The following is a 26631-nucleotide window of genomic DNA, read 5'->3' as shown; positions in this document are numbered from 1 at the left end:
ATTTCAGTTTTATATTTAGCTATCAGTCATGGTTTTCGCTTATGTCAAAGTATTAAAATATTAACTGTTTCTGATTCCAGGCTTCCCCTTCCATGGCTCCTGTACGGCCTGATCAACGGGGAGCCAGTCCAAGTGAACTCCAAGGGCATGGTCTGCAGCATAGTGCTACTGTTCGCCATGTTGATCTTCGTCATCATCAGCATCGCCTGCTTCAGGTGGAAGATGAACAGGGGCCTAGGGTTCACCATGTTCCTCCTCTACTTCGTCTTCGTAGGAGTCAGCTTGGGACTCGAATACGGGTACCTCAACTGTCCGAGCGAATAGACTGGTCTTTTCGTCTTTTGGTCTTCTCATTATTGAATAAGGGATTGGACATTTCAGATGAGCGTTTGATCGTGACTATTCGTTTTGGGAATGATAAAGGAATAACGGAATGAAATTTAAGTCGAATGCAATAGAAAAGCCGGAAAGTATTTTATTGTAGAATCCTATAGAGGATGAGGAAAGCAGAATTTAAAATAGTTTATGGTAAATAGTGGAGAACGCTAGATTGCAGAACTGTTTACCTAAAACAAATAGTCGACAGTCAAATTGTAGCAAGTTGGTACTTCCAGCAATATTGCGACTCGATTGCAGCGGACTATGCGACGCAAACCAAGCGGAGGTTTCATGTAAATTCAACGTCAATTTGTAAAACTGCGCGTGTACATTCTGACGTCAAACTGTCAGAGCACTTTGACATATTTGACACAACATGACGTTGAACATTGATAGATTATTCATTTAATTATTTTAAATGAATAATTAAATCTAATGATCTATTTTTACATGTAAAATTGGACGTAGCTCGCTGCAACCGAGATTTAAATTCTATATAATATTTTAAACAGTGTAAGTATTATAAGACGGTTACTTTAGCGTTGTGAATTATTTAGTTTTGTATTTTAGTTGACTAGTTGCCATAGCACAAGCAGTAAGGTATTGCTCAAAGATAATCATTTACTTTGTTATTGCTTTGATCAAGTTTCGTTTAGATGTTTTAAACGGAGGCTTGTAATAGATTGTATTGATAAATGACGAGAGATTTACTTGCACCAAATATTTATACATAAGAGAAACTTAAGACAGTAGAACAATTAACGAAAATACAATTCCTATGAAATGCAATAAAGAAAGCTTCAGTGGTTCTGATCATATTATTAAGAATTTTGCATTGTATGTAAATTATAATGAGATACAACATTTTTGTATCTGAAGTAAATATTTAGCCATGATAGAGACTGTAGTTATTTATATGAATGTTAGTTGTTTAACTCGATGGCGCTTTTACGAAGTTTTAAGGCTAAGTTCTTAACCTGTCGTTAAATGTGTCAGTTGTTTTTGTAAATATTGGTCGCGTTGTGTTGGGTTCAGTTTCGAGTTAGTTTCGTGAGCGCGGGAGCCGCCGCCCGCGCCGGTCCATGTGGATGATTTATATTTTAATGTGTCGTTATAATGAAGCGATTTGATGTAAGTGTGTGCGCGCACAAACAGCTAGATGTACATACACACATAGAGGGTGGGAGAGCGGGGCAAATGTGAAAGTTTTAAATAAAATCTCATTCCATAAAATGTGCCTAAGAGTTTTACGAACTCAGTAACATTTAGCTTCGATTTTTATAAATTAACAGTAAAAAAGAAAAGAAAATGTTAAAAATATCACTTTATCATCTGTTAGAAGACTACGCTTACATTTAGTGTTATAGAGTATCTGAGGACGCATCTGTCCCGCTCTACAATATAATACGGTAGTTAGAGTTTACACTATCTCTATAAAGTCTATCTATAATTATATGAACCATACTACTCCTCGTTTCATCTATTGACTTTCGGCAGAAATGATTGGATAGTTACGTCTGGCTAGTCAATTCTTAATATTACGGCTATGTCTTCAAAATCTCTTCTTCCTTAATATTTAAAGGGCACGGTTCAGTAAAATTAAAAAATTGAAAAAAAACATCTTGTCAACCGTCCATAGTTTCTGTTTTATATTTACTTTCCGCTTCTGCACGTGATATCACTCTATAATCTTTGACTCATGAGAAACTTTAATAAAAATGATCGTAAGTTGAATTGTTGATACCCAAAAAGTTTTATATTAATAACCCGCCTATTTGACATAGCAATAAATAGTCTAGAATAGATAGTTAAATATTTATATTGTTAAGCTTTAACACTTCAGACCTTAGTGTCGCTCAAATGATGGAGAAAGCATTATTGGACTTCAATGGAAATGGCAAGAGGAGTGACAAAAATGGACTTTCAGCTAATACAATTAGAGTTCATTGTGACTTCTCATGTCATGATCTATTCTACTTATATACGCACAAGTAAACCAACAATTCTTAAAGTTCGCTTTGTACATCAACTTGTAACGTTTTGTTGTATAGATCATTCTTCATATAAATAACGTTTGTACTATTTAAAGTTTAAATATGAAACACTCAATTGACGAGATATGCAATGTACTCTTAAGACAGTACTGGAGGGTTAAAACTGTTGTTTTGTGTATGAAGGATGGTAATATTCGTCTTGTATCAGTTCTTATAATAAAACAATATTTACGGGTATATAAGGACATTATATTGCCTTATCATCAGCTTATCATTATAGTTTGGACTAAAGCTACTGCTAGACCGAACTGTCATTATCATATTTGTGAAATCATCAATTCATTTGGAAAAGTCGCATTTCATATTTTCATTCAGAAATCAGATTGTAGAACATCATAAATGTACAAAGTCAATTATTTTCTACAATCTGAATTTGGAGCCCTCAATAATAATAATCAATTTGATTGGCTACTGTAATTTGGATTGACTTATTGCCAGAAATAATATAAGTATGCACAGATCAACTAAGAAAATGGTGGATTGTGTTTCGAGATACCAACTTCAAACCTCCATTTTTTTAATTAATCTATTCCTCGAAATTTCTTCTTGTCTTTAATGTTTTTCTAAGTACAAAACTTTTAGCTCTGTTCCAAAATTTGAGCTACATATAACTAACTATATTGCGTGTTATAAGAAGCACGAAATACGAGCAGTACAAAATACTTAATTCAAGCAATCTTTTGCATCGAGAAACAAAGTGATTCCTGTTGATACTTATTCCAGACTAATTCACACAAATTTTCGTTTGGAACAGGGTGCCTAGTACAATATGAAACAGCAATATTGCCATATAAAAATATGAAAAGTAAAAAACAAAATGAAATGTTGCTATAATGATGACATATCGGTAGCTACCGGACATCGTGAAGTCATAATCTGTGATAAGAAGCATGCTTATGACGTGTATTATATTAAATATTTATATAGACATCATCTCTCTTCGAGTTTTCATATAGTATTATGTATATACATATAAGCTTGGATTTGATAGCCTTCTGTAGTTCGCTTAGCGACGCCACTACTGGACAGTTACTGTGAAATTAAAATTCGATTTTTTTACGAAAGATAATGGGATTATACCAAAAGATAAAATCATTTGAGAGTGTAGAAAAAGAAAAGTACTGGTGTGTGGAAAATAATTCGTCCAATGAAAGTATGCTTGTTACAACTGCAGCACGAATTCATCTATGTATCTTCTTTGATGACGTACTAACCAACACAGATCTGAAAATCATTTCAAAGCACACTGCTTTCAATTTACACATCACGGCATATTTGGACAAATTAAAAAATCACCTGTTTCAAGAAAAAACTATTATCATTTTATATTCTTAACCCACACTTCTATGAAAACTACAAAATTCAAAAAAACATCAAAAATATACAAAAACTGTACGTGTAGTGGCCACTCTATAAAAATTTAAGAATTTGACTCTATAAAGTAACTTAATTCGATATGAATAAACTTTTCTTTACGATGATACAAACTAGTTTGTAGTAAACAAAAGTATCCTTAATATTATTATCTGAAGCACCAAGTACCGTGAGTACATTATGCCTATACTGAGAACAACCAAAAATGTAATGAAAAATACAACAATTAAGGTTTGTCGACGAGTCCAACAGTTTAAGAAGTCTGTGAATAGTTCTGAGCTCTCGAGCACGAAAGGAACTTTAAACTTTCCATTACATTTTTGGATTCCTCTGAAATATTCTATATGCTATTAAATTATATAACTTTATACACTAGATTTCTATCTATCTATCTCTTGTATAATGTACTTAATTAGGCTTTGTAAATTAACCATCCTTCCATTCGTTTAAAGCTGTTAGTTATTGAACTGATAAAGAATATTTATAATCATATCACGAGGTTCTATTCTTTGACGTCAGAATGTAAAATTGACGTTGACATTTTACATTCTGGCGTCAAAATTGTATAGTTGTAAACTCGCCTTTATGCATGTCAGACCACGTAGTTACATTAAACTTGCATTTGTTCAGTACCAAATAGCACGAGCCGAGCTAGAACTCATTAACTTTCAAAATTCGTTATAACTAATAGTGTCTGTAAGAGTTACAATTTATCAATATAAATCGGTGTCCTCTTCCGACACCGATTAAATACATAAAATATCCTTTATAACTTCTTCGTAGTCTAAGACCTAGGCTTAAACGCTATCATTAATACAAAAAAAAATGTTTATTAATAAAAAAATTGAAATATGATATCCAGGTAGAGATTGTTACTAGAAATGATGGTTTTTATATAAAAATTATAAAGTAAATTATTGCAGATAATAAAAAAGATTCTTCATTCCACTTTTTTGTTACGATGATATTTTGTATTATTGTCATGAACACCATAATTATTGTTTAATAAGTGGTTTTAATTTGATTACTGTTTCAGCTTTAAAATTGATCGTAAAGGAAAAAGTGGAGTGACTTTGAATAGTCATCGATTTCGTTTATAGCTGACTAGTCTCGATTTCGAAAGACATTCCGAGAAGTGTTCATTCCTTTGCACTTGTTATGTCAATTCATTTCACAATGTCAAATATGTTTACAACAATAAAATTAAAAGTGACAATGTAAAATTAATGTTTAAATTCTGTCGTCGTCATAAGTTGTGACTGACAATGCTAAAATGATTTTAAATAATAGTTTGTTTTAAACTATAAAATGATATCACAAGAAGTCGTCGGAATCGAGATGACAGCGTAGGTTGTTAATAGTGATATTACAAATTAGGTAAAAGTAAAAAAAATGTTATTAATTTTAAAAAACTGTAGATAAGTTTTAGGAATTTTCATCATGTTGTAACGAGTAAAATGGGAGGAGAAAAGCTCTTGTTCTATCTATTATTTTTTCATTCAAACGATAAGTGTCTGTGGTTTTTATAAAGTTTTAAACAGTATTATGACTTCCGTAGTTAATTTGAGTATTCATAGTTAATTTCGTCGACATTTGTGTCTTTTTGCTGTGAATCTCGATCGGAAACTATTAAATAAAATAAATAGATTTTACTAGAACGTTTTAATAAATACCATAGAGCACATATATTTACATATATTTTTCGATAGATCTGATAACTTTATTAAATGCTGCGTTCAAAAATGGTGATTTAAATAAAGTAATTTGAACGTAGAATTCCTCATTTTCAATATGATAGTAGTACATGATAAGTGAAGCACACAGTTATTTGTTATAAATGAATACTATTAAGTAATATATTTATTGTCCGATCGAGTAATATTGTTGTTCTATTAAAAGCTTTTAATGATTGTTGAAGATTAAAAGATTGTGATAGTTTTAATAATTCACTAGTTTATTGCATTTATATATTGTGAGATAATTTTGTATGTATCAGTGTTTATAATTTGACGTAAATAAAGAGCGTGGCGTACCCAAGCGTCGGCTGTCGACGGTATTATGAAAAATTACAATAAAAATAATAAAATAGTGAGTGAAAAAATGTGAGTTTTATTTTTCTGTGATATAATTGACCAACATCATCTGCCTAGCATTTCCTCAACTAAGTTGGGGTCGGCTCCGAGTCTTACCGGAGGCAGCTGAGTACTAGTGTTTTACGAGCGACCGTTATTGATTTTTGCCATGAGCTTTAACTTAGCCATAAGCCACAAATGAAACAAAAAATTCCAATCAAAATATTTATTATTTCCATAAAGTTGGTGTTAGAAAAAACTTAAAAATACAATTTAGAACAAACTTAATCACTCAATATGGCTTTGAGCTAATTTGTGGCACAAATATTTCACACGGCTTATTCAAAAGGTATAGATAACTTTATAAATAAGGATCTCCATAAATACATATACAAATAGATATTTAATTTAAGAAATTTTCATATAATTTGGACAGCGATAGGTATATATTTCTAAATTAACTAACACAGAGTAGGTACATTACTAAAATATTATTAACACACTTTGACACAGAAATAAGCAATTGAAAGTTTAATATTTTTAGACGTCAAAACAACCAAGATTGTTTCTTAATTCACATTATCAAGAAAAACATTCAATTCACATAATAAAGGTTAAAAGTGACCTGACCACGAAGCAACATAGAACAAGCAAAAACTACGAAATCTTAAAAAATCTAACCCTTAAAGAAGGCGATTACAAAAATAAAAACAATATTGTGCCGAAAAACTTCTAAACATCACATTTAGACTTATTACTATAAAGTACTAGGTACGTAATTCTTATCAAATACAAACATTCTTAAGACAATCTTTCATACCCTGGCCTTAAAGATTTCAGACCATGGAAATAATGTCAACCACCTCACCTGTCTTTGTTCCAAATTGAGTCTGTTTCCAGTTGAAACCAGAACCGGAATAATTAATGCCAGTCAATTCTGAGACTTGTATTACCTGTATGACGGTCTATTTTCGCTTAAAGCGCATCAACTGATCCCATGTAGTGTTGTAGGGTAGTTTTACAAAAGTGCAGTGCGCAGACGCGCGCGGCAGAACAGTAAGAACGCCAGTAGAGCAGCGAGCGCCGCGCCGGCAAGAAGTGTCGTCTCATCGCGACGGGCACCGCCTGCACGTTCTACGACTGTACTCTGAAAATAAAATAAATGGGTATATTATTTTATATGTATTTTATTTTAAAACCTACTTATGTATGGATTGTCAATATCAACAAAAAAAACACGATATAAACTTTACGATGACTAACGACTAAAGTAAATATGTACTATATTATGTTACAACACCTTCAATAAGAAGTTTAAAACTGTACCTCCTAATATGTACCAGAAATCGGAATGATATTTCCTTTTGTTTGGCCACAAACTTCATGTTAAAAAAACAAATACCAAGGAAACTTAGAAACTGTTTGCGGCTATTTGCTATTAACGTACCTATTATTAGATTTTTTTTCAAACTACTACTAACTTCTTCTTCCTACTGACTTCCTATGCCCAAGTTATTCGGGTTTGGCGCAGTATGTTTTCTGCTTACATCTCTAACTATATTCACTAATATCCATACCCATCCACCATGCCTGATGGCCCAAGGCGTGGCGCACTGAGCCACGTGCTTGGCCGCCCAATCCACAGCTCTGCACCAGCCCCCCACTCTGACTGCGCGGGCGCACACCTCGCAGAGGAACGCTAGCACTACCAGTGCTCTTTGTTCTGTGTGGACACAGGCCTGGAAGAAGAATACAATAATGAACAGAACCTTAAAGGGATTGATGGTTGTTTTGAAGAGTTTTTGGTCAGTGGGTCGTCTTTTTTGACAAGAACGCATTAAATAAGTCAGATAAAATCACGAAATCAACACAACTAAGTAGCTATGTGTAATGATGATGCAAAGATCCTTTAGAACATCCTGTAGTGGGCACCAGAGGAACAATATAAAAATACCAAAAAATATATAATATGAACGTTAACTGCAATGGGCCAATTTAACTGCAACTCGGAAGTTTTATTTATATACGCCTTTCAGCGCTACAAGTTAATAAATCACTTTCTGATCGTGCTATGAAGTTTTCCAATCCATCACTACTTACAAGAAAAATCTTTAGAAGTAGATTTTAATCAAGAGGATTCTTGTTGCATTAGTCATCAGCTATTAGTCGTTTGTATACCTGACAAAGTTCCTGCATGATATCCTCAAATTCCACCTCATCGAGGCTCAGCAGGGATATGTGTTCTGCCTCTGCAGCCAGGCGGGCCCGCGCCTTCGTCTCTCGGAACCTTCGCGCCGCTCGCTCCAGGGAACGCCAGTCGCGCCAGTACATCCACCATCCTCTGGAAAAATACATAGAAGGACCTATGATTAAGATAGGACTTTTAGGCACATGTTTAGAAACTACGTAACCAATATTATGGGGTATATGATTTACCATCACTGCCATTATTATTTTGGTATAAATGCACAAAAAGAGGGTTCGACTCTCAAGTTCCTCCATAATGGAGCCTGAAGTCTGCAAGTTGGTGGCATATTTGAGAACCTAAATGTGGACCCTGTTGTCTCTGAGGTCGTGTCGGATCGCCATCGGATTGCGGGAGTAAGGAAGTAGAGACCACCTGTGTTTATGCCAATTCTAGTACACTAAGCTTACTGATCTCCTAAGAGCGAGTCAGCGTGGAAAATAAAGCAGCCTAGAAAGAATCTCCACTAAAATTAAACCTCACCTCTGATCAGGCCTCGCCGGAGCCACAAAACACGGCGGGGGCCTCAGCCTCTCCAGCCTCAAGTGCTGCAGCAGCAGAGCTCTGAACAGCCGCACTCCCCTCTCCTCCTCCTCTCCCTGGAGTTCAGGCCCCCGCCAGTGACCCTGGCACTCGTCCCGACGCTCCTCGTCTAGTGATACTTGACGGAGTAATGGAGCTCTTGGTGTGTCGTAATCTTCTAGAGCTTGGACGCTGCATGCTGTGAAATGATCAATACGGTTATTGAATTTCAGGAAACAAAAATGAAATATGGTATCTGGACTCTTTGTCTTTTATACGACAATGGAGTCTTTCTGTTATCTAGTCTGTTTGACATTTTTTTCTTCGACCTATAGAGTTACAAAGATCCAGAAACAAATGTCTAAAAAATGTTACTTTTTCATAAGTCAATTGAGGATAAAATAGCATAACAAGCATAGTTTTCATATTCTGTGCAAATGATTCTTATTCTTATTTCCTAAAAAAATCTAGTTTCTATCTTAAACTAATTTATTTTTCCAGCTAACTTACGATACTTTTAAAACAATTTAACGCTGCGGTTTAAAAACATTACGTAGATTATTTTGCAAAAGCGTCACTGGCATTTCAAGTTTTACCGCAAACTCGATAAGCTATTAACTTTCCATTAATATACATTTCCCGATACTCATAAATAAATGCATTAAATAGGCAGTACCTACCATTAACAACTTTGCCTTAACGAAGTGCCTCAGTGTCACCTTGACATAGTCACCATAGGATTATGCATGTGTGAGTAACATAACACATACATGATGTATATGTATTACGGGTGTTAATTAAGCCACTTTGTAAAGCAATCTAGCTTAACTGTAACATACTCTTGAAACGCAGTTATGTTGAGTCGGGTTAAATGTTTGTTGTAAATATTTACTGAGAAATATGAACGTGGTTTTACAATTCTAAACTTAGCTATTGTAAATGTGAAAATAAGTCTTTCTAACTGTCACCCTTTCTCGCCAAATACTGAAACGTTTTAAATGAGATGTGTAACCAGTTAAAAGCTGAAGAAAGGACTTACGCTACTCTTTTGTCGTGGGTGAAACCGCGAGGAACATCAAGACCTAAACCAAACTTTGTTTTTTTGTTCGTTGTTGCGGTACAATGATTGAACCGAATTTTGAAATTAACTTCAGAGATAAACAAGCTATTTTTAGAGGTTACCGCGAAGCCTAATAAACCGAATCAAGTCGATATAATTACTTTCGTTCATACAAAATAATTATTCCTTGCTCATAGAATTCCAAGAACAAAAGATTTCAAAGTTTATGCTTCCTAAACAATCTTCAGCTTGTTAACGCCAATCAAAAAGTTATAAATTAATTTGTTCCAATAAAAGCAGTTGCTGGCTCCAAATAATGGTAACATGATTTGTTTGATAGGAATAATTACGAATTTTCTAGAATATAAATATGTACAATGCTCTGTTCTAGATTCTGTCTGTAAAAATATTCAGTACTCAGTTCCATTAAGTTTCTTTATTCTACCACTAAAAAGTAAAACAAAACAAAGTAAATTTTGACATAATTTATTTTATTCTAGCTTTGGGGCTCTAAACCTTACAGATTATTGAACAAAAACCTGTATCTATGGTTTATTTTTATCGATATTAACGTGAAAACTATTGATGTTTAAGAAAATGATAAAACAGTCCCTTGGTTCAACTTACCCCTCAAAAACGACGACTGTGACCGATGCATTGTTACTGCAACACTGAAAAAGAAAAATAAGAAAATACATAAGTAAGTAAGTCAAGGAAAAAGTAATTTTAAGAACATCACAATAGAGTTTTTCTTTCTATTAGTACACCTACGGTTTTACCTAAATTGTCTGCAGACACATCAAGTGTAGACAAAAACCAATTTTAGTTTTTAGCGTTGGGAACAATTTTAGATACTCAATCGTAGAATGAGAACAATTGAAACGTAACTACAATCAATTTAAAAAGTCAGTAAACCCAGTAACAATGATATGCCATGTAAATTCCCGAACATTTGTTCGCGAACAAAACATGTGCACGGGTTCGCAAAGGTTGCAATTTCTTTTGTTATAATATTCTAATTTAAAAACAAAATGCATCTTTACTAGAAAACTAAAAACCGATCGCGTATTAAGATGTAGACTAAACTTCGACATTCAAATAAAGTCAGAGAAATGAGCCCTGCACTAATTTAGCCTGTCAGAAAACAAGTCCTCAGCCAGTAACAGCTAACCTACATTTTCAAATACTTATAGGAAGAAAGCGGAGGCAGAACCGGTAGGTTAATCATCTACTTCACACACAATCTAATTAAATTCCAACTAATCGGATCTAGCTAAGTTATTTAACACGTGAGCTAACTACGCTACGCCGCTGTTAGTTTCACGTTGTAGTAACACAAAAAAAGAAAACATGAACAGGGCATAAAAACAGTTTATGATTGTAGCTCTCTCAAGAAAATTCAATATAAGACCGTTATTACCCATAGTCTGAAAAATAAAACAACGAATGCGGCATATAATATTACCAGTTAAAACTGTACATTACTACAAAGATTTTCAATTACGATTAAATTAAGAAATGCAAAATGATATCTTAGACCGTGACTGCCTATCACTGCATATAATTGGAGTACACAATCCCTCAGAACGTGCTATAAAGCCTTTGTAGAGCAAGCCTCTTTTGAAGGCATAACTGCTCGAATATTCATAACCTACATCTATGCAAGAGGCAAAAGCAACCACTATTCAAACACGGTTTTCCTTATAAAAACATAAAACCTCACACCCCTAACCTCTTTAAACAATGCACGGACGCTTAGCAACAACCTAAATTCGAATTAAGAACAACACATTCGAATTCATAAAACGAACACAAGCATTCAGCCATATTGGAAATCGCTCAATTTTTCTACATTTAGCGTACCTGATATCACTTTAGAGGTCTGAAAATCCATTATGAAGTCCTGGATTTAGTAACGCGTGTTTCCAAGAAGGTCTGCAGACTGACAGTGAGCTAAACAGTAGCGACCTTGCAGCACGGGTCATGACCCTGACATTTGTACGCATGCGCGTGGTAAAGGAGTTTGTCGGAACTACGGGGTATGTTCTGAGTATTTCACTCTCCATCGTACTACGATGAATTTCACTGTCATGTTATTATGATTGATGTGTTGTGTGTTATGTAAACAAGCGTTAATATTATTAATGAGAATTTTGAGTTACGCGTTTGTAGCTGTAAATAAACCTTAGCGTAGTCTAGTCTTTAGAGTAGGCGCAGTCTTCTTTTTATTTAACAATGTATCCTGTTTTACTTTAAACCTGACCCTACAGCCATCATCCAGGATCTTGTACCTATTAACAGCAAGTTTTATAAGGCTACAAAATTAGAATATACTAGCCGGTTTTCCACGGAGTCAATCGCTTCCCGTAGGAACTTCTGCTAAAAGTGTAGCCCATGTTACCCAGGAAAAGTGTAGGTTTCCGCCCCTGAAAAATTTTTACAAATCAGTATTTTCGGAGCTTTTAAGGTTACCGCCTGACCGCTGGTGAAAGTTTGCGTTTAAAATCCTACGGCGCTATTCAAAGAAAACCCTTTATTGATTAAACCTTTTAGGAAAGCATAATATCGTTTATTTACTATATAGTCAGTAGGGCAAAGCAAGATAGTGTTTTTTTTTCTGATTAATGTGCAAAAAGGAACCTAGTGGTGGTCAGCCGGGAGTGACCCCATTAATTTATGAATAATGATAAATGGATAGTCTATCCACTGTCTGTTATCTATCATACATATGTAATGCATCTACCTATATATTGATGAAAATTAACTTATTTACTGTTACATTAGCTTTCTTTGTGAAATGATGACTAATTACGACTAGTTCATTTTGAGAGCTGTATAACAAGGGTCTATGGTGTACGTTGAACTTAGTAGATAAAATGAGGAAGAAATGCATGTGACCAATGTATCCTGAGTTCATTTTTCTGTGGGAAATCATCAAATGACCCCTTCCGCTGAGCCTGCAGCGTGTTCCAGCATCAGGCTCCTTCTGACTAAAACCTACCATATTCCTTCTTAAGCCCTTAATGTATATACCAGGACAGAGGTAACTCTTACGAACAATCCCGCAGGCCTGGCAGGGTGCCTTAGTTCTAAGGTATTACTTATAAACGGACCCTAATGCTACAGTGTTAAGATTCACTTTCCTCAAACACTTATTACAATGAACTTTGTACTCCAAGCTTATGATACTCCTGTTGCGTGTAAAAACTACTTAATTAAGTACAAACTTTGTCTTGAAGGTTTCGCTTTCATGGCCTTTTCAGGCAAATAAAGCGCTGACATTTATGTACCTAGACTGAAATTATGGTTATTGTTCTAGCAAAGTTTTTGCTTAGTACTGATTTTTTCGTTCTGTTTTTTTTTGGGTTAACATGTTATCAACATAATATAGAATGTTAACTTGTATTATTTGGGGGAGAAAGGGTTATTGCCATCTCAGAATTTTAGACGCACAAGAAGTCTTTATAGCAGCGACTTACTCTTTTCTTTCTTGACTTTCTTTGCTTAAACGGTAATCTACACTAAACAGGAAAGATTTTATTGTTTGTTTAAATAATTCACTATTCGCAAGCTACACTAACCCCGCTGAATATGGATATGGTCTATGTTTTATCAGGGTATTCTGTTACTCAGGACGCGGGTGAAACTGCTTGAAACAGCAAGTCAATTATATGTCAATTATGTGGACTCACTACTGACTTAAGTATTTTTCATAAAGGCCTTTCTTATTTATGAATTTAAACTATCTTTTCTAAATCTCTTACAAATAAACGTGATGAAAACTAAAAATCCGTTGTTTCATTTGAAACAAATTCAAACAAACAGCTCGTACGGCTGTCGATGTCTGATTGAGTTAGTTCATTGGTTTAATAGTCCGGGACTCAATTGGTTATCGGCGGGCGTTGTGCAACTACTCGTATCGTACCGGAAGGTCTACATTGGTCGGGATTACAGTCACACATCTCAAACGGCTAACACGTGTTAGTCTCCCAAAAATCGGGCTACAACGAATATGATCGCGAATTGAATTAAAATTACTTATAGAAAATTTTGGAGTGTTTCTAGACTTGCTTTTTGGACCAAAAAATATGTGTAAGCTAACAAAATGAAGGCTAGTCCAAAAAGAAGAGTGTCAACGGACTTAGAACCGTTTTGCTGTAAAACACTTTCGGTGATTGCTTGTGTGTTCGCTGCTGTGTCTTTAATAGTACAGACGTATACTTATGTGGGTAATAGTGAAGTGAATTTTGATGTAGAAGCTAGAAAGTTATTGAAGAATGTTCTGGATGAAAGGATAGAGGAGAAAATTGATGCGTATTTGATGGAGATCAGTGGGAGTACATCGCATCGACTAAAAAGGGAGGCTATGTTGGTAAGTATATGTAGGGATCGAAATTAAGAGGGAACGCGGAAGTAACTGTTCTATTAATACAGTATAAAACCTTTTATCTATATTTATCTAGATCAAAGTTTTCACATACAGGTTTTAATGAAATCTTGTAGGTAGGTACTAAATACTTACATTGTTTATGAAAAGTTTTTATGTGATTTGTTTAATTTTTGATAACTTGCTCTATCTATACATGTATACGTTTTTTTTATAAATATTAATTTTAACTTTAAAAATATCTAAATGTAGTACCGGCTACGTACGCCAGTAGTACGCATAACACCTACGTCTGCGAATCCACTTTAATTTAATCGGTCAATAAGCACTTCAATTTCGTAGAACCCAAACACTGGTCTCCCTTAGATCCGTAGTATTTCATCCTAATGCTGTAATATTATTGTATTTTATTTAAGGTTGGTGCTATGTTCTACCATTCCTCTGTTAGTCGTTATACTCATTCCATTCATATTCATGTCATCTTTAGACAATCAATCCATCTTTTCTTCGGTCTTTCTCCTTCTTCCAATTCATTTATTCGAATTCATATTTTGTCATTCAATCTTCAGAAACAATCAGTAAACCAAGAAGATAACACCGTGACTCCTCACGTGGAGTTCTTCAACCCTAAAATGCGGCCGGAGCTTGAAGAGAAGGATGCGGCAGAGATGAGGAAGACTGGCGCTAAAGGACCTGCCCCAGGTGGAGACACTTGGGTTTGGTTAACCAGTTACTCAAGAGTTCCAGTAAGTATAGAAGTAATATCTATTCAGTCTGTTCTTTATTTACCGACAGTATTTTAAAGGAACTTGACTCGAAAGAACAGTCTTTTAATCAAATGCGATTAAAATTACTATAACTAGCCGCAATTTGTTGCAAAATTAATCGAATTTATTGAGTCATCGTCATTCAATCTTATTATTTTATCCATCTGTATTAAATATGTACGTCAAATAAACTACCTTTATAGATACTTTCTAGTCCAAAACTACTTCTATTATAACACAATACCAGTTCTCCCTTGACTATTGCCGTTGTTCATCATTTTCAGTATAAGGTAGTACAAGGTTTCTGCAAAGCAACCCAGGATTACTGTCCTCCCGGCGTTCAGGGACCAAAAGGACCGACTGGGTTACCTGGTCCTAAAGGGGAACGAGGAGATGCTGGGGCTCCTGGGACTCCTGGCCATTCTGGAGGCAGAGGGCCTATGGGACCACCTGGTCCTAAAGGTAACTTTGAAACTATAGAGGATAATCATGTTATTTTTACTTAAATAGCGAACTCTACGTGATATTTAAAGTATTACACAAAAATATTTTTTGGATCCAGAAAGTGTTTTTACTTCAAATCAGTTTAATATTCAAGGCACTATCCAGCCACTTACGAAAATGTGCTCGAATTATTGAATAGGTTTTATAATTAACATTGATTTATGAAGCATACCTATTATGCGGATTTCATCCGTTAAATATGTATACATATACCTACCTACAAATATTTTTAAATAACCTTATTTCTTGTGCCTTTTCCTAGGTGAACGCGGTTTCCCCGGTAATCCAGGACTGGATGGTCGAGATGGAGTGCCTGGTGAACCGGGTCTAGACGGTATGTCAGGCCGCAATGGTGCCGACGGGGCCCCAGGGAAGGACGGGCGTGACGGAGTCCCTGGGAGGGATGGTAGCCCGGGCAAGAACGGGAAGGATGGGAAAGACGGTAAGAGTCATTACGACATAAAATGAATTATAAAATTAAATTAAGTTTATAATTTAATTATCATTTAGTAATTTAAAGTCACTCGTTGTTTTTAAATTCATTTATTGCATTTATTTACAAATACTAAATTAAAAAAAAAATTACTTTGCTAAATAAATAAATTTTACTTTGCTTGTCAAAAGTAAAAGGAATTTCTTATATATCTTTAGATTTTAAACATGTTAAGCTGTCTCTCACGAAAGATTAAACTATAAAGAACTAGATCTTACAACACTAATAATTTGTGTATTTTCCACAGGCAGGGCTGGAGCCCCTGGTCCACCGGGCATACGAGGACCAAAAGGTGACAAAGGACCAATAGGTTCCAAAGGTCAGAGAGGTAACGATGGACGCGACGGTGCTCCTGGAAGACCAGGGCTGTCTATATACAACTATACATTGGAAAAAGAACTGTTCATACCACCTACTTTTGCTCGTAAGTATTAAATTCGGAAACGACAGGCACCTGTTTTAGCGTTGTGAAAGTCTCTAGGCAGGTTGCCTATTTCTCAACTTGCTTGTACGATTCTATCAATCATACATCACAATATTAACCATCAATTTTATTCCAAGAAAAATTTTAAAAAGGTCATCATTCCCGACTTTACTTTAAATAATCCCCAGAATCGAATTTCACTTCAAAAAGTTCAAATTCAATTTTTTTATTACGAAATAAGTAGGTATAAAAGGATCTTATAACTTGTTTGTGATTTTGATTACGTATAAAAGGTATAGGTAGGTATTAGTATATTCCATCATCATTGTATAACACTGATCTTTCTGTCTGTCACCCTAGAGGACCAAACTCGAGTGATAGTCCGTGAGGGTGACACCATGCGGATCAGCTGTAACCCCATGGGTCGCCCGGAGCCCACCGTGGAGTGGAGACGATACGATGGAACTGCTGTTATTCAGGTGAGGTTTTCAAATGTTCAGCTCTATACTTCAAAGATAGATCAAGGTTTTATGAAAAAATGCATTTACTTACATTTTAGTAGTTACAACGACTCACATGTCCGTTGTACGTAGTACGTTGAAGCTAGTCAATCCAGTAGTGCGTTGTTCTTTGAGACGCAGTAGGTACTTTAACAGACGAGAACAATAATACTGTTACTTGTATTTTTTTAATGTAAGTCTGCATTGAGGACTGAATTAGGAGATTAAAATTTTATGAAGCAATACATAGTACATAGGCAAAAACTTTTCAATTATCAACGAGTATTTCATAGCCGTAATCCTGCCATATCTTTGTATGCATTCGCACTGTATTCGAATGGCCCAGTTTCCAGGCGCATAACGGTCCTGGCGTAGTGCCCGCCACGCCCCTGTTCCAGAGAAAATGTTTATGTAGTTTTACAAGAAAAGCTTACAGCATAGCAAAAACAACCTACTTGTTTTTCTAGAAAAACTTGACAGCAATAAGTCTTCATAAATAATTGTGAAAAGGGTCATCGTCGTGTCAGGATGAAGTCTTGTTTCTTCGAGGTTTATTTTACGCTGCCATTGACAAGGCCTACTAATTAGCAACACAAAAATGTTGTGCTCGTACTTTTTCATATTTTTTGGGCTACAAGAGGAACAGCATGATTTTGAAAAGTTGTTACCCTCCGTCCGCGAAAACTGGGTCAAGAAAACAAAACGAGTAGTTTTATAGATAAATGCGTCTAAAAAAAACTAAAATCCACTGAAGATTGGAGTTTTTTTCTTTATTACTTTATGTACAAATACAAATAATAAAAATATGAAATTTCAAATAGTACAAATGCACAGCTTATTTCCTAAGAAATCTCTTCCAGCAGGCCCGTTATGGGATATAGTTAAAATAAAAAGCAGAAGATGCAACATATATTCATCACTAACATTAAATACCGAAATACTTATAAAATGTTTATATACTTTAGTAATAATGAAATCATAGAACATTACTCAATTAACAAGCTACAAATCCTCTCACCTTCAGGGTTCCTGGCGCGACGCCTCAGTAGCCGGCCACGTGCTGAACATACCCAACGTCTCTCGCTGGCATACCGGCAAGTACGTCTGTCTGGCCAACAACGGCATGCTACCTTCTGCCAACCAGACAACTGACGTCGAAGTCCATTGTAAGTATATCACAAGAGACAAAAGAGAAACGCCGTCTGTTAGCGTTATGGTAAAATGGGTCGATCGAAATCAGTTTGGAAAGTTGTGGAGAAAGAACCTGGTCATTTGAAAAAGATATGGGGTAGTTAAATCAGAACACGGTAATTTGTTTTGGACGGTAATGACAAAGAAGTGGTACTAAATAACTTATAAAAAGTTTTTTGCTGAAATAAACTGTGCATACGACCTTTCGTTGTCATTGTCAATATTATACCTTCATGAAGATCACCAATACGAGTGGTTTCATGAGATTACCAAAACTATGTTTTTCTTAAAAAAACTTAAAAACGTCATATGCTTTCCAATTGTTTCAGTCAGTCCTTACATACGGGTGCCGAATAACGTCGTATATGTCACCAACAAGACTGTTAAGATCGAATGTGAGGTAAGTTCACCAATCCTTAAAATAGTTGTTTACCATTACCTCTCACATAATACATAAGGTCTACTTTTCATAAATGCTTGTGTAAAACTATATACTCACTACTTATTTCCTTATCCAGATCCAAGCGTGGCCAGAGCCAGTCCTAGCTTGGGAAATGGACGGCATAACTCTGGAAGGTCTTCGGTACAAGACTGAGATAGCTCCAACTGGTGACCCCTGGAGGTGGATCCTGAGACTCGAGATACCAGGAGTGAGGGAGAGCGATCTACGGACGTACAGCTGTGTAGCCAAAAATGAACTTAATAACCAGACCGTTAAGGGAGATATTACTTTGAGATGTGAGTTGGTATTTTAAGACTTCTGAAGATATTTAAGGACCCACCCAGTGGGGACCAATGCATTGACAGTATAAAATACTTTAGTTCTATACTAATAAAAAAATAATAAAATGGGATACTAGATCACTATGAAATAGTATGGTACTTTTAATAATATTAATTGAAGGTCCTTTGGTGTGCAAGTGAAAGTGCATGCAAACGAAGCTGGTGTTCTGTTCATAATTTTTATTTAAATCCATATTTATTCCTACTTATATAACTATTCAAATATTACGTTATGTATAGGTACATATGTGTATTTAGAAAAACAAATATTCCAATGATAATAAAGAGCAATTCCTTTGCTCCTCTTTCTTTCCAGACCCTGGACCAAACCACGAGAACGTGCCAAAACAACAACCAGTAGAATATGGCTCCAGGCCCCCGACCCTGACTTCTTACGAGGAGTTATGTGAAGTCCAGCGCTGTCCTACATGTCCTAGGTGTGATCGCGCACAACTGCTCATCACTTCCATGAATGGAACCACTGGACATAAGCCTAGGAGGAATACTAGTGAGTTACTTAACTAGACATAAAAACATTGGCTTCAATGGTCTTTTCGGTAATATAGTTAAAGCTAAATTAACTATGTTGGTCACGCTATTATAACGCCATAACTACTGAACCACATTAAATCAAGAGCCCGAAAAATAATATAAGCTAATTTTTGACGATGGATGAGAAATAGTTCCATGTACGTGAGTATTACAATGAGAAACAGCCAGTACCTAGCAAAGTCTTCAGATTGCTCATTGTACTAAAAATCTTACAGACTTAAACAGTGTTGTCATTTTCAGATTGTCAGCTCTATGCTATTGGGAAGCCAGTTTACCATCGCTACAAAGAAGAAACCTTTGGGGCTTGGCTTAGAGACTCGAATGGCTCCGATGCTCAGGTATGATAACAAGAAAAACATGAGTCATTCTACTTCACAAATCCGTTCCTTTCTTTTTCACGTGTTGTCAATTGCTTGCGCGAGTAGACACGCCTTACACGATCCTCTCTACACTCATTCGCACTGTTACACTCATTCAAAACACAAGTAATAAGTTATGCAACATCTAATCATAGGTATTGTTGTATTTTATCATTGTCATTTAATTGTTCCAGAGAGAAAAATTGTGGACCACACAAGAAACGGATGTGGAGCGACTGAGGGAGTACAGAACTAAAACAAGCTTCAAGCAGGACCACGTGGACGAGTATCATAAACTGCAAAAACCATTCTTTGTGAGTATCAGATTTCATTCTTGTATTAAGGCATATGATTTTTTTTAATTTGGTACAAACCCTAACAGATCTAGTTTATTAATTGTTTGTTACTGACGGCGACTATCCCAAATAAATACCTTATTTATTTATTTAAACTTTGTGCAATATACATAGATGCATTACAAAGGCATACGAATTCTCTCCAGTCAAACTACCTCTTTGGTTCTTCAGTTTTTGGTAAGGCCTATTTACTTACCGACCCCGAGTAAATGCCTTTTATTAAGGCCTGTTTGCAATAGTTTTTACCCCCATTCTGGAGATGATAAAATTAGTTCCTCATCTTTTGTGGGGTGCATGATTGCAATAAACTAAACTGACAATATTCTTTCTAGGGCAACGGGCACGTCGTATACAGCGGCTCGTTTTTCTACCAGGCCAACGAGTCGGGCAACCCTGGCGACATCATCAGGTACGACCTGACGCAGAGCCGCATCAAGTCTGTCAAGCTGCCCCACGCTGATGGTCGACTGTATACTTCGCAACATAACCAGGTAAATTCTCTTTCAAAGAAGACCAGTATTATCTATAATCTATACTATGACATTATAAAGCTGAAGAGTTTGTTTGCTTGATCAGCCCAATCTCAGGAACCACTTATACGATTTGAAAAAATATTCCAGTGTTAGATAGCCCGTTTATCGAGGAAGGCTATACGCTTTTTATACAGAGTTTCCAAAGGGATGCGGGTGAAACCGCTGGCAGAAGCTAGTTCCACCCATATGGGCAGTCTTCCAATAAAAATAAAGTTTGAATTTTTCCTAAACCCAATGGTGATTGCTGGCTGACCAAAAAGTCACAAAAGATATTTTTTCGCATCCCCACGGGACGGCAACTGGACACGGGCGCCGTTGTACGGTATTTTCCAGATCTATCTACAATTATTCCCATGTGGATGAACCTTACTCTAGAAATCGATTTGATCATAGTCTTAACCACTTTACTGACCACGATACAGATACAATAGTTAAAAATTCAGTATGTATCACATATTTCTGTCTCATGGGAAGGGAAATGATTAAGGACTTATGATGAGTTCATATAATCTATAGTCAATATAGCCATATTTTTTACTTATTTCAGGTAGACTTCAGTGCGGATGACAACGGTCTTTGGGCGATATATTCAATAGAATCGTCTAACAATACTGCTGTAGCTAAGGTATTCAACATTAATGATCTTCTTGATGATATTTTTTTTATTTTTGATAAGCAAGAACAGTCTCTCATAAAAAATACGTTTTTTTGCAGCTCAGCTTTGACCCTAACAAGGATGGACTGAATATAGACTACATTTGGAATATTTCATTGAATCATAAACAAGTGAGTACAAAAGATGTTTTTTTCGTACATACAATGTTAGAAAAATATGAGTTCAAAATAAAAAGAAAAGAAAGCTACACCTAGTTCTAACCGAGGATAAGAGAACACTACTCTATTTATGATCGGCCGCTTATGATCGGTTACAACCAGCTATAACCGGTTAAGCCTAGGTTATAGGCACTTCGGGCTTTAACCGTAACATATATCATATCTACAAAACATTATAAAGCTAAACAGTTTGTTTGTTTGCTTGAAAGTTCTAACCTCTGAAACAACCGCTTTGATTCTATGAAATTATTCAGTATTAAATAGCGCATTTATCAAGGAAGACTAGAGGCTACTTTTTATTAGAGTACACAAAGTAGTTCCCAAGGGACTCAGGTGAAATACCTAGTAAGTAATAAAAACTTGTTTTTGTTTTTCAACAGGTAGGCGAGATGTTCATAGTTTGTGGAGTACTATACGCGTTAGACTCGGCAACAGAGAGAGAGAGCAAAGTGTCGGTCGCCATAGATCTATATCTGAACAAGCAGATAGAAGTGGCATTGCAGTTCACCAACCCTTTTAGGAAGACTACGCAGCTTGGATACGATCATATGCATAAGGTTAGTGCAGCTTTTTTTAAATTAATACTTGAAATATTACTTGATTTTTGCAGTACTGAATTTTTCTTTTCGGTAAAACTGGGGAATTGAAAAGATCATAAAACCCAGTCCTTAGATCTTTTAGTTTTCTTTAATATGTAAAGATTTATTTGCATATTTAAAGTAATTAAGTCTGAATAAGAACAATATCTTTACATTCTCACTTTTCAAGCGTTGTTTTATAACTTTATCTAAATATCTATGTAAATAAACACCATTAGACATTTAAATAAAACTACTTTTACTTTATGTTTTTTTTTAATTTTCAGGAGCTGTATTCTTGGGACCGAGGAAACCAACTGACGTACCCAGTGAGATACAACGAACTACCCTGACATCTAGAGAAACAGCTATACCCTTAACGACAATGTGAAAATATTTTTTATACTTACATTTTTGCAAATATAATCTCCAATACTTTCTTTGGGTTTGAATGTATTTATAAGAAAAAAAATCACGCCACTTTAGAACTTAAAATCCCTCTGGCGGCAACATAGTGTACTAATTTTTGTACCTCAAAACACCTAGCTTCGGTCCTTCACGTTTACTTCCAATCACCGCTAGATGGCGCTTTATTCACTATACAGTACGAAACTTGTCACCAGAGAGCGCCAGTAGGTTCTAATAAAAATTAAATTACTATCGACCCTTCATAATTTAATCAACAAACTTTATTGAAAATTATCGGGAAATTGCCAAAGTTACTAATTTATTGATACGAGTAGCTACCCTCATGGTGTATGTATAAATAGGAAAGTCATGTTCCCATGAGATTTTTGTATGGCGAAGCTGTTAGAAGGGTTCTGATGCTAATTGAAGCACATAGGCCTAATCTTCTCTAATTAGATCGGTAAATATGAATAAACTAGGTGTCAGTACTATTACTTTTTGTCAAGAGTTCTTTAGACGTCAAGATGCGGCGTTTATCGAAGGCTCGTCAATCATCAACGTCATTTAACAACTGCGTTAGTACCTACTGCACTCATCAAATAATGTATTATGTACCTTTCAGATATGAGATATTTATATTATGTACATACAATACCGTTCTGCAATTTACAAGGCAAGTTCTTCAATACCCCATCGGTAAAATATTCACATAGTGTAATTGCCGCCGAGCCCGCATTTCGGAAATACCAAGCTGTATTCATATTTCAGCGCCTTTGTAATTATGTATCAGAAAGTAGCGTGTATCGTGTATGGAACTTACTAACACCCCTTCGTGTTTATGGGGACGCTAAGATTTTATGTGTTTGTGTTTATGATAGAGTATTCTTGATATGTTTGCATCTCTACGATAAAAGTACGGCTTAAAGATGATCAAGTAATATTTTTGCATTTAGAAGATTTTTGTTTATCTGGGTATCAAAGGACCAGCTTTTTTGAACACAAATTCAGTTAGAGTACGAGTTAAAAATGAACAGGCCCATTTTTGTACCACAGGGGCATCCATAAAAACTTTTGGACACTCATCAAAACTGAAAGGAGCAAAAAAGCTCACGCAGCGCGCGGCTCGCATAAATCGTCGCGTCACTAAGCGCGGGCAGGCATTCCACGCTCATCTCAACCCCCCATTTTTCGCCACAATAGCTAGCAATACATTCCGTGACTTGGCAGAACCCGATGTCGAGATATTTGGCCCCCATCGCGCGATCAATACGTGCGCACAGCGCCATCTAACAGCCATCGCGCATCCAAATTGCAGTTTAATAGTTCATTAGATCCGGCAAAAATGGCGGGGACACGACATTTTAAATTCGGAACGCGGTATCGATTCGCGGGAGCGCCGTAATGGAATACAGGTTATAAAATTTTAAGTCAAAACTTTTTTTAGCAGACAGCTCGAAAGCCGGTTCGATTCCGGGTCAGAACTTGATGCTGGGAGTTGGAGCATTTCGGTGGAGATACCGCAGTTTCTTTATAATGGTGATTAAAACGGATTCTTGCTTTCCATGCGGCTTTAAAGTCGGTAATCAGCTTTCTTAATGATTTAAGCGTTAATAAGTCGGTAATTTCGGACATAAAATTACGTTTCGTACATTCACTGTCAGTAATGATCATTCCACAATATTTGTCATTGGTAAATCCTTAATTATGGAACACTTAATTTTCCAAAACCATCTTATTATCTACAACTAAATCAGATAATCACTCTGCTGACAAAATAAAATCACACAAAACCGACAAAAACCAAAAAATAATATTTTCTAATGTCCCAAGAATGTACATACAGCCTATGCAGAATAGCTTAGCAGTCTCCATTTATAGTCTGTGGTGGTTTCGCGCCACCCGCCTCCCACCTCGAGCACGTCGCACTTAATGAATGAATCATTCGAATTCATTCGATCATCGGCGTTAATCGTAATACTAATCGATTAGATTAACGTTTATTTACACTTACGTCGAACACGTAATGATTTTAAATGGTTTAATTGTGTTAAATCGTGTCATTTTCGTCGAAGAGTTCGTAAAAGCTGATTGATTGGCATTTTGATTTATTTATGAAAGTGCCATTACCTACAGCTGCGTTTTCCCGCGCGATTTAAAACTCGAAAGTTATGAATGAATTATTGTTCATAGCGATGGTTTTGTGGGGGAATTTATTATAAATTTATATTGGTGCATGCAGTTCAGTATGCAGGCTGCATGCTTCGTTCTCATATAAATGGCTTGATTTATTTATTATTTGAAATCGATAAATAACATAGACAACTACGCTGAGTTACGTTCAAAACACCATATGTTACAAGTACAAATTAGGAAAACCATTGCGTCCCTGCTGTGGTTACTTTTGGTAACTTTGTAACGTCGAGCTTTCCTCGTGAATATGTATTTATTTATAAAAATCACATCCAGATTCGTTAAAAAGCTCTTAATCATCAAATCAATCACTGAGTAAGACCCAGTATGTTCCTTCTGGAGCTTTTCATGCACAAGGGCGAACAATCCCGTGGTCGCGGCAGGTTTATCTTCCCTGTAATGACAAACATGGGCATTTTATATTGTTACGCGTTGCAGGTATCCAGTAGGATAAGATGCTACCTTCTTGACAAAATAGACGAATTTTTTCAAGGAATTTTACTCCAGAGATAGGTATGTCGTTTGATGAGATGAAACAACCGGCATCAGACAGAAATAACAGGATTTTGGACTGCTTTCAAAATAAACTGTCTTCCAACCATCGGCCGATTTGCTAGCAGGCAGGGTGCTCTTTGCAGCCGGCCTAACTCAAACTCAAACACGTTTATTCTGATAAATGGCTGATAAATGAGCACTTTTCGAACGTCAACAACTGGGAAGAAGAAGTGGTGCAATGAACTCCCCAGCAAACTCTCCAGTCCTTACACATCCTTTAGTTATACTACTTCTAGAGGTTGGTTAGTTCCAATTTATAGCAATGAACCAATACATACCTAGCTATGAGTAGTTCCAAAAACATTAGAAGGAAGATTACTAATACTGTGGTTAGTTCCTATGTTTGGTATTATACTCGCGCCGACTCGTTATTTTGCAGTCCTGCCAGGAGGAGCAGGATATACAATAGGAAATGCATTACTGAAGGAAAAAGGATGAGCAGAGAAGGAACTAAGATGACTAGAGAAGTAACTGAGATGACTAGATAAAGAACTAATTCCATAATTGAGTAGAATGGAAACCTGGAAGAAGAAGACGCGCCGATGCTATGCCAAATGAAAACTGGGATAAGGGCAGAAAGATGATGATTTTAGTTAAGATAAAGTTTTAGCCTTCCGACAACCATTAACCATAGTTACAGATCGACATTACGAGAATCTAGAACGAAACTAAAAAATTTGAAGTCAAAAATTAAAAAAGTTCCATAACAACAAAAGTCAAATCACTTTCAATGGCGATCAGCTGACTTACACATAAATCGACATAATAGCATTATGTATAAACAGTAGGTATGTAGTACATAGCTATAGGTATGTTCGAGTTCAGTCGGGATTTCCTCGCAGTCGTCCGAGACATGGCAGCGAGCGAATACAGCGGATGAAGCGCTTTTGTTGTAATCCTATTGTTTTTGTACGCGATTTATTTTTGGATTTCAAATTGGGTTGATTGTGAATGGGAGTTTTGCATGTACGTTTTTGTTAGTGTAATGAATACTGATAGAGTTTTAGAGGCTTTTTGTAAGTAAAGATTAAAATGTAACGTTGATTTCTTTTTAAGGCACCGTTAATGAATAGCAAAGTGAAGTGAATACGCACATTAAAATAAGCCCTAGCTGTAACACTAAAAATGTTTTTCAAGTGACAATAACAACTAAAAATCATAAAATATTAACAGCCTTTGCTTTTGTCACCCGACTCTCGATTTCCAAAACGAGTTTACAATAGGGCCATCGCACCGCAGTTGCTAAGACAATACATTCTAAATCGTACTTTGTTACCTTCGAGCGCGGCTCAGTGAGTAATGTTTACAAAAAAATGATAAACAAAAAGGTCAATGTACATGCGTTGCAAGTCAGCGGCTGCAGCGCTGCGCGGCGCGCTCAATCACAGCTGAGCCAGCAGGTCGGACACCTGACGTCGGCGCCCCCTCCCCCCGCGCCCGCCGCCCCCGCCATCAGCTGTTAATGTACCCCCCCGCCGTCCCGCCACGCCGCACCAGCCTTTCCCCTTCGTT

The 26631-nt window shown here is 36.1% G+C and overlaps 3 protein-coding genes across 6 annotated transcripts in view; 2 read left to right on the top strand and 1 right to left on the bottom strand.

Annotated features, from left to right (window-relative positions):
• Positions 1-5907, top strand: part of LOC110379729 (sodium/potassium/calcium exchanger Nckx30C) — a 76459-nt gene extending 70552 nt beyond the window's left edge. For all 4 annotated transcript variants that reach the window (XM_064037986.1, XM_064037985.1, XM_064037984.1 and 1 more), the window contains one exon: positions 81-5907. In XM_064037986.1, coding sequence (XP_063894056.1) covers positions 81-324 — 244 coding nt within the window. In that variant the 3' untranslated portion in view covers positions 325-5907. The remainder of the gene's footprint in view (positions 1-80) is intronic.
• Positions 5908-6120: 213 nt separating this feature from the next.
• Positions 6121-11701, bottom strand: LOC135117870 (uncharacterized). The gene is made up of 6 exons (XM_064038270.1): positions 11569-11701; positions 10333-10376; positions 8607-8844; positions 8057-8219; positions 7456-7617; positions 6121-7025 (listed from the first exon to the last, which is right to left on the bottom strand). The coding sequence occupies exons 2-6, from the start codon at positions 10361-10363 to the stop codon at positions 6897-6899; spliced, it is 723 nt and encodes a 240-aa protein (XP_063894340.1). The 5' UTR covers positions 10364-10376; positions 11569-11701; the 3' UTR covers positions 6121-6896.
• Positions 11702-13590: 1889 nt separating this feature from the next.
• LOC135117890 (uncharacterized) lies at positions 13591-22404 on the top strand. The gene is made up of 17 exons (XM_064038313.1): positions 13591-14077; positions 14662-14838; positions 15144-15321; positions 15626-15805; positions 16104-16280; positions 16641-16759; positions 17805-17946; positions 18301-18371; positions 18490-18709; positions 19071-19262; positions 19547-19644; positions 19860-19979; positions 20354-20512; positions 21102-21179; positions 21269-21340; positions 21769-21945; positions 22254-22404. The coding sequence occupies exons 1-17, from the start codon at positions 13811-13813 to the stop codon at positions 22317-22319; spliced, it is 2493 nt and encodes an 830-aa protein (XP_063894383.1). The 5' UTR covers positions 13591-13810; the 3' UTR covers positions 22320-22404.
• The last annotated feature ends 4227 nt before the right edge of the window (positions 22405-26631 follow it).

This window comes from Helicoverpa armigera, chromosome 15 (assembly GCF_030705265.1).
Source record: "Helicoverpa armigera isolate CAAS_96S chromosome 15, ASM3070526v1, whole genome shotgun sequence".
NCBI classification, from domain to species: domain Eukaryota; kingdom Metazoa; phylum Arthropoda; class Insecta; order Lepidoptera; family Noctuidae; genus Helicoverpa; species Helicoverpa armigera.
Note: the sequence above shows the minus strand (reverse complement) of the source record. Positions and strands in the feature narration are given on the sequence as shown.